Genomic DNA, 9,244 nt, shown 5'->3' with positions numbered 1-9,244 from the left:
CATTGAATAGGATTGACATCATTGTTGCATGGAGGGTTGAAGTCGAAAGGACTATCATGGAGTCGGCCCTTGATTGGTTAGAGTGGGAGGTACGACAGGGGGTAGAGAAAGAGGAAGAGGTGACACCATTTACCCGTCACCAGTAAAGGACATGGTCTACCTCCTATAGCTCCTAGTTCTTCAGCTTCTAGAGCACAACATAGTCCATTGTCAACTCCACCGCCATTTACATCTAAAGGGAGAGTTGTTGCAACTTCTCGCAAGAAGGGCCAAGGAAATCAATAGTAATGGTTATTTGGTTCATTTTATTGTATATGATATTATGACTCATGATATGAGATACATTATTATATTTTTTGTTGATATTTTGAGGCTGAGTTGGGACTCAAGGCTTAGTATTCAAAACATGATTCACTGTTATGTGTGATGTAGCAATAGAAATGATATTACACATGTTATATATTAGTTTTTTTTTTTTCATATCTGTGTCAATGCATTTATTTTATGCTGTGGATGCTTTAGATATTAAAAAAAAAAACGTATTTGCCAATTTTCTGTTTTTTTTTCCCGATTTCCCCAATTTTTCCCGATTTCAGACTCTCGCCAATTTAATCCATATATATATATATATATATATAAAGTGAATTCAAGCCCAGCAACCTACAGAGTTTCTTGACTCCGGAATCTCACGTCAAACTCGGAGAACTCGTCAAACTTTGCTGGTCTTCCTCAATTTTGGATAAGCAACTAGGTTCGAGACGACGTCTTTGGGCGATTACTCTTTTGTTGACTTGAAAGATTCGTGAGTTCTCGAAGACTTTCAGATTTTTGGTAATAATCACATGATGATTCTGTTTACTTGTATAATTGTGGTATCAAGATTTTCGACTAAGTACTAACATCAGCCAATTAATGCCATCAATTTGCAGCAGCGGTCATAGATATTCCATTTTGGAATGTTAATTTATCGCATATTTAAAGAGAAAAGAAAAGCTTTGTAGAACCATAACAACGTATAGTTTAAAACAGCGCCAAGGATGAATTCAAGCTTCAAAGCTCGCTGTCTAAAAATAGTTTGTCTATTTAAGTACCTGTTTATGATATTATAGCCATTATAAAATTGCTATCTTGAGTTGGTCACATTATAATCTCTGACATAGTTTGTCACTCCGATTATATTATAAAGGTTGAGAATAACATTTACAAGTTGACAAATAAATGGAAATAATGAATGAATTGTGTGAGATGAACCTTTCAAAAGAAAAACTCTACTACTCTCCACTTTCATGCATTAGTGCAACCTTTTGAACATGTTAAGCATTCTAGTGTCATGGATACTTGCAAGGCATCCGATGATAAGGCATATATGTCATGGTATAACTCATCCAGATACCTTTTCCCCCAGCCTACTCTTCAATACTTAAGTTCTACACTTACATCCACACTCTGTTTCAGCTGTGGTTTTGGTCTTCCTTCATAATGGACGAATAACAATGAAGGAAACACCCTAATATTAAAATTTTGACTTTTGAATTGCCAAATGTTTTTATTAGTTATCTATAGACTATAAATGTAAGCCATTCTTACTGGAGACAACTTGTAACTCATCCACAGTCCCCTAAGAGTGAAAAACCAATAAGATGCTGCTAATTAATATTATCATCTGCGAGCTGATATTACATATAAAAAGAAGACAAAAGATAAAATTTTGAAAGCATTCACATTAAAGAATGAAAATAATGGATCAATTGATTATATGTGTGTTGACTTTCCCCACGGGGCTTTGTATCTGGATTGCAAGATGTGTAGACTTTACATGTAAATCTGCTTGACACGATGGATGAAATATTTTAAATGAAATAGAATATCATTACAGCTAAGCCTTTCGCTATGCTGCCTTGAGGGTCTTTTTATAATCCTGAAATGTTCCATTAAAAGGTGTTGCTCTTCCTTGAGATACCACCCATAATTGATCAACACTTCCAGAAATTAGATGTTCATCATGACTAACCTGCAGATCAAGCAAAATCAATGTATCAGGAAGAAACCTTATAATAAGTATAGCATATGAAGAAAAGAGGTTAACAGAGAAACGTTTGACAACAATGAAAGCATACCATTAAAACCCCTCCTTGGAAGAGAATGAGTCCTTGAATAAGTGCCTCGACAGCATCTAGATCCTGCAACAAGAAAACTCTACGTCATTAACACGCTTCCATTAAAACAGCATCCACAAACAATGACAATACTTGGGAAACACAACAAAAAGGGGCAATACCTTCTTGTTTGTGTTACTAGTATGTAACTTCACCAATACAGCTTTACCCAAAAGTGAATATCATGTATTATTTTATAAATATAATCTCATAAACATAATTGTGGAAACCACCAAGTAGTTAAAAATTAAAATCAATCCCAGACAGAAAGCATCAAATGATAATCTTGAGTTGAAATTGTTAATTTGGGGTAGCATCGGATGTGCTCTAGCCACGAAATTTGGTGGAGGTTGGAGCACATGAAATCTCCAATACCCAGAAAGGGTTTGGGCAGATTCTAAACAGATCATGAGATATTAAAATCATTAATATTTTTAGTGCAGTTCCTAAGTCTAAACTTAAGGAAAATAAAATATTAATGTGTATTAATATGACTCTGTGTTAGAGTGGTCCAAGAGACACGCATCAAGCCAAATCTAATCTTAGCTGTTGATTAGGGACTTAATCTCGGCCGTTCAGATGTCAATAGGAAAAGTATAAGAGGAGGCTTGAGGGTCGCTTGGAGAATACACCATAGTGATCAGTGATTCTATTCTCTAGAGCGGGGTTTGCTAACAGAGATAAAATCAGTGATCGGGGAGCAGTGAAAGAGCATTGAGTACAGAGAGACAGAGAGGCAGAGATAGTGTCGAGAGATCAGCAGAGCAGCTAGAGAGAGTGACACAGGAGCAGCTAGTGCTCACACAGAGGCAGCTAAGTGCTGCGCAGAGCAACAAAGAGGCCAATGTCGTTGATGCAGAGGCTCAAAGAGCTGACGCAGGGCCTCCTGGGGCTAACACAGGCCAAGATAGGCTGACGCAGAGACAACATTGGGCTAGGAGAGGTTGATGCAGTCCAGATTGGGCAGACGCTGGGGTTTCTGGGGCAGATTGGTGCTGAGTAGCTGTCGGAAGGATTATCCGGGGTTTCAGCCAGTAGATTTGTCAGAAACTGAGAGGTATTACTGCCAAGGAAATTCTCTGTTGGGTAGGCCAGTTTTGACACCCAGATTGTACTCTGATATTGCTTAATAAGAAAACCCTCAGATAGCTTCACCAATTTTCCCACATTGGGTTTTTCTAGGGACATTAGTCCAAAAACAATGGTGTCATATGGTGTGTTTGTTCTTGTTTCCTTTAGTTGCTGATCTGTAATATGTTAAGCATGCACTAGTGTTTATTTTCAGTGTTTACATTGTAAATAACTTGTTAAGGAAAAAATAACAAGTAGGTAGGAATAAATCAGATAGAGTGCATGGAGGGTTTCTAACTAAGTAAACTTAGAAACTTCAACATGGTATCAAAGCATGGTTGTAGATCACAGGAGGACTAAAAGACATCAGCTGAGTGGAGCAATAGCAACAGAGAACAGTTGTCTCGAGGTGACAGAAATTGTTTCTAGTAGCACAGAAGCCAAGGATTGTGACACAAAGCCAGCCAAGGCCACGCAGAGGAAGCTGGAAGCTGCGCAGAGCCTCAGAGAGGCCAGCATTGCTAACGCAGAGGGTCAGAGCGCTGACGCAGGGCTTTCCAAGGCTAACGCAGACCCATCCGGGGTGACGCAGGGCCAGCGTGAGGTAGAGAGGGGCTGACGCAGTTCACAGAGAGGCCGTTGTTGGGGTCTAGAAGGCTGCAGAAATATTGCAGAGTGGAGTTGGTGAGGTACTGTAGTCAAAACAGTACCTGACAGAGCAAGGCCAGAGGAGTCGTTACCGAGGGTTTCTAGCCGAGGAACCTGGATCAGCAGTTCAGTTGCACAAAGACGATCAGAGTAGGGGGCATCTGGACAAGCGGCAGAAGGATTTCCAAAAGGGAAATCAAGACTCAGAGGGACTCCAGAAGAGAACTTCCAGACGGGAAATAGAGACTCAAAGGAGTCAAACAGAGAGCTTCTAGGAGGGAAGTATAGGAGCATCATGGCATTAAACGGGGTAAGAGACCAAGATAGATTGGATGGAGCATCGAACTTCACAGTCTGGAAGGCCAGAATCTTATCAGTGCTTGATAGGAATCGTGTCAAGAACTTCGCCTTGAAGATAATAGCTATCCCAGTCAACCCTAGTGATAATGACAAGTATGAGAAGGCAATGGCGAGGGCCAAGTGCATTATCCTTGATGAGGTCAAGGATCATGTGGTACCACATATAGCCAAGAAGGAAACGACATTTGAGATGTGGGAGGCTCTCAAGAAGATGTACCAACATACTTTTGTGCAGAAAAGAATGTTACTTGAGAATCAGATGAGGTCGTATCAAATGAAGAAGGGTCAATCGATTGACACCTTCCTCGAAGGACTAAATGAGATCCGAGACCAGTTGACTGCTATAGGAGCGACACCGGATCAGGAGCTTATGGTGAGGACAACCCTGAATGTTGTCTCAGAAGATTGGGAAGTATTTGTCCAGAGTATCCTGGGTAGAGGGACTCTCCCACCTTGGGACGAGATGTGGGCAGCTCTTCGCCAGGAAGAGATCAGACGATAGTCGAAGACAGGTAGCAGCAGCAAAGGGATCAAGGTCAAGCAGGAGGAGGAGGATGTGGCCCTAGCATCTGAGGGAAAGCAGAAGAAGCGGAAGAAGAAAGATCTCTCCAAGATCAAGTGCTTCCACTGTGGGGAGCTAGGTCATTATGCAACCCAGTGTCCAAGGAAGAAAAGTAAGGGAGATTCTTCCAAAACCAAGGTAGCCCCAACACGGGAAGAGAAGGAAGTTTTGACATACGATTACTGTGCCATGAGTGCACATGGGCCACTTGAGCGGAAGTGGGGAGACATCGAGTTGTAGTCAGACGGACTATAGGCGATGAGGGATAAGATCCTTGAGGTAACCAGCCTCTTGGATTAGACCTTGCTACAGGAGCCCTGACGAGGAGTAGCAAGACTGGCTGGATGGGTAGAAACGGATGCGGATGGGGCGACAGAGAGAGCTACAGTGCAGGAGTCTCGAGACAATGCGAGGCTAGCAAGCTGCAGCAGTGCGAGAGGCACAGGAGTGTTGCACTAGTGCAGGACTACACAGAGAGGTGTGCAACCGTGCGAGATGCAGGAGAGTTGTTGCAGCAGAGCAAAAGTCAGAGAGGGAGCACTTGTCAGCGACAGAGGGAGCTTCGGCATCAGTGGGTGTCTCTAGCCCAACAGGGAGGTCAGTTGGGAGATCAGTTACTTACTTCTCAGTAACTGAGTTGCAGTGCAGCAGTGGGCGGCACGATGCAACATGATGAGAGGAGGTGCAGTGCGGATGTAGTGTTGGGAGAAAGGACCAGCAGCAGCACAGATGCAGAGGGAGCTGTCGTACAGATGCAGCAGTGGCAGTGGTAGAACCATGGGTAGCAGTACAGAAGGCAGCAGTGCAGGGGATGTTGGGCAGGAAGGCCTAGCATCAGCATAGGTACTAATGCCGGATGATCAGAGTAATACTCAACGAGGAGTATTGCTAGAGCACAGTCCTCGCTAAGAGAAAGTGTTGATTTGGGGTAGCATCGGATATGCTCTAGCCACGAAATTTGGTGGAGAGGTTGGCGCACATGAGATCTCTAATACCCAGAAAGGGTTTGGGAAAATTCTAAACAAATCAAGAGATATTAAAATAATTAATATTTTTAATAGAGTCCCTAAGTCTAAAGTTAGGAAAAATAAAATATTAATGTGTATTAATATGAATCTGTGTTATAGTGGTCCAAAAGACATGGATCAAGCCAGATCTAATCTTAGCCATTGCTTAGGGACTTAATCTCGACTGTTCAGATGTCAACAGGAAAAGTATAAGAGGAGGCTTGAGGGTCACTTGAAGAATACACCAGAGTGATCAGTCATTCTATTCTCTAGAGGTTTGCTAAGAGAGATAGAATCAGTGATCGGAGAGCAACTGAGGGGCATTGAGTACAGAGAAACAGAGAGATAGAGATAGTGCGGGAAGAGCAGCAGAGCAACCAGAGAGAGTGACACAGGAGCAGCCAGTGCTCACGGAAGGCCATGTAGAGGCAGTTAAGTGCTGCGCAGAGCACCAGAGAGGCCAGTGTAGCTAACGCAGAGGCTCAGAGAGCTGACACAGGGCCTCATGGGGCTGACGCAGGCCAAGATAGGCTGACGAAGGGCCAACGCTGGGGTAGGAGAGGCTGACGTAGTCCAGATTGGGCAGACGCTAGGGTTTCTGGGGCAGATTGGTGCTGAGTAGCTGCCGGAAGGATTATCCGAGGTTTCAGCCAGTAGATTTGTCAGAAACTGAGAGGTATTACTACCAAAGAAATTCTCAGTTGGGTAGGCTAGTTTCGGCACCCAGATTGTACTATGATATTGCTTAATAAGAAAACCCTCAGATAGTTGCATCGGTTTTTCAGACATTGGATTTTTATGGGGACATTAGTCCAAAAACAATGGTGTCATATGGTGTGTTTGTTCTTGTTTCTTTTAGTTGTTGATCTGTATCATGTTGAGCATGCACTAGTGTTTATTTTCAGTATTTACATTGTAAATAACTTGTTAAGGGAAAAAATAACAAGTAGGTATGAATAAATCAGATAGAGTGCAACGAGGGTTTCTAACTAAGTAAACTTAGAAACTTCAACAGAAATGAGGAATGTTTGCAAGGGACCAGCCCTGGGCTTCACCTATTTGGTTATCATCCCAATTATTATGGAACTATGGAACTTATTTATTACAATGAATAATTCTCAAAATTTTGTGTAATTGTATCTACATTGTTTTTCTTGGCAATAACTTTGTTTATGCCTTGACACTGGAAGATTTATGCATATGAAAAACTATTTCTATCTACAATATATATATATATATATATATATATATAAGGCAGAAGGAAAAAGTGAGCCAAAAGAATATTGGAGTCTTCATGATCCATCCTAGGATTGACAGAGAGATAAAGTTAACTCAATGCCCAAGTCTACTCCAACTACACTTGGTGATCTCAAAACTCAAGTCAGGTCCACTGAGATTTGACTTGGAGACTCAACATAACAACATCGACATAAAACACTAGAATAGGCATGACAAAGGCTTGACCAGTAATGAATTCAACCATTGTGCAAGTGACGAGGTAGTTAGGTGCAAAACTTATTACAAAAGTTGTTATTTGTACCCAAAGATGGTTCTTTCTAATATAAAGTTGTTGCAACTTATGAACAACTACATTGTATAAATGCCACCCTTCATGCCAAGGCAGTGGGTTCAATCACTTGACTTTACAAATTCATAGGTGTGGCTCAACGTCCATTGTTTAGCAATAGAGACAGTGGTTGCAACTTATAATTTTAAAAGTTGGGCCTTGGGATTGTACTCCTTGTAGATTTGATTGTTCCTTTGAAAAGATTGCATCGCCGAGGGAACTTGAAGATTATAATTATAAATAATAAATATATTCTATTTAATAATTTTATGCAATTTCCCCTTGTATGTTGCACATCATCTATCACTCTAGGCTAATATAAGTGTTGAATCTGTAAGGACATCCAACCACCTAACTATGAAACTAATTTGACACACCAAGGATGGATCCTAAACTTCAATGTCATATGCCAATATTGGGATCAATGTAAAATCTAATAACCTATTTTGTATCAAATCTCACTAAAGCTCTGATCAAGTTGGTATAGTCAATCCAAAATCAACAACCCTATGTTGCACAAAACGCCTTCATGGGTGGCATATGGGTACCAGAATTGTACTGAAATGTTAAAACTCGACCCAAACTTCACCAAAATGCCATCAATTGTACCATATGACGTTTTGCGATTACAAAATGTTGTATAGTACAACCGGAAACATTTCAAGGTTGTTTTGGTCAAAAGATGTGGCGTTTCGAGGCTATTCCGGCCGAAAAATGCAATGTTTTGATGAGTTAAGACGTCGTTTCGAGCAAGCTCAAGCGGCCAAGGGTGTGGGTCCCTTATATGGCCCAAAAACACATAATTAAACATTTTTTGTAAAGTTGATTCCACTCCTATCAACTAAATAGAAAAGACATCTATCTAGACTCTTTGCTATTGAAGGAAAGTCTTTGATGTCTCCTGAAAGATCTTGAGAGCATCAAGAAAGTTGAAGGCATCATCTAGATTCTAGAAGGACACTATTCAACAAGTATGTACCATATTACATTCCATGTCTCAATATACAAATCAAATGACCTCGTTTTGCAAGGAAAGCAATAAGCTCTAGGGATCAGCAAACTTACTAGAATGGAAGAAAAGGATTGATTTGGTGCTCAAAGAAAATGAATTCATGGACTATGTTCTTGGCGATATCATTGAACCAGAAAAAGAAGAGACTCAAGAATTACAAAGATACAAGAGGGGAGAAGTGAGGACACAAAGGATTCTTATTGAATCTATAAAGGATCATCCCATTCCCTTTGTTGCTGATTTGAGTACATCTAAAGCAATCTATGATAAGTTAGTGAAATTGTACTCTGTAAGTACCTCAAGTCAGAAAATATCCTTGATGAATCAACTATATAAACAAGAATGTCAAAGAATGAAGATATGGCCACATGTCTTATGAAGATCTCATAATTGAGGGACTAAGTGTAGGGGCTTGGGGAAGTCATCTCCGATTCAAAAATGACTACTTGTGTACTAAAGGCTTTGCCATCTAAATGGAGCAATTTTGTGAATAGTGTCTACTCAAGAAAAGATACTACTCCCTTTAATGAACTATGGGCTCAATGTATCTTGGAAGAAACAAGATTGAAGGCAAAGGATGACACTGAACCAAATGAAAAGTCTCAAGCCTTTGTTGTAAAATCCAAGAAGAAGAAAGGGAAGTTTGGAAAGTCCAAAGGAAAACAAGATATGTCCAAGATACAATGCTATGGATGCAATGAATATGGACATTTTAAGAGGGATTGTCTAAACAAGAAAAACAACAAAAGGAAGGAAACAAGTGGAGTGCACATAATTGAAGAAAAAGAAGAACCTGAGAAGAAGCCGAAAGGTGAAGATCTCAAGGATCTATATTATTGAAAGAAGCTCCATCTCTATTAG

The 9,244-nt window shown here is 40.6% G+C and overlaps 1 protein-coding gene across 1 annotated transcript in view; it reads right to left on the bottom strand.

Annotated features, from left to right (window-relative positions):
- Window positions 1-1,625: 1,625 nt before the first annotated feature.
- The window catches only part of LOC149150393 (ABC transporter F family member 3-like), a 371,154-nt gene continuing 363,535 nt past the window's right edge, over window positions 1,626-9,244 (bottom strand). The window contains exons 17-18 of the mRNA XM_089438575.1: window positions 2,118-2,180; window positions 1,626-2,011 (exon numbers count right to left, since the gene is read on the bottom strand). Coding sequence (XP_089294701.1) covers window positions 1,889-2,011; window positions 2,118-2,180 — 186 coding nt within the window. The 3' untranslated portion in view covers window positions 1,626-1,888. The remainder of the gene's footprint in view (window positions 2,012-2,117; window positions 2,181-9,244) is intronic.

The sequence above is a fragment of the Pinus tabuliformis genome, chromosome 9, assembly GCF_031772625.1.
Source record: "Pinus tabuliformis cultivar Carrire ecotype Pingquan chromosome 9, CPIR1, whole genome shotgun sequence".
NCBI lineage: Eukaryota > Viridiplantae > Streptophyta > Pinopsida > Pinales > Pinaceae > Pinus > Pinus tabuliformis.
Note: the sequence above shows the minus strand (reverse complement) of the source record. Positions and strands in the feature narration are given on the sequence as shown.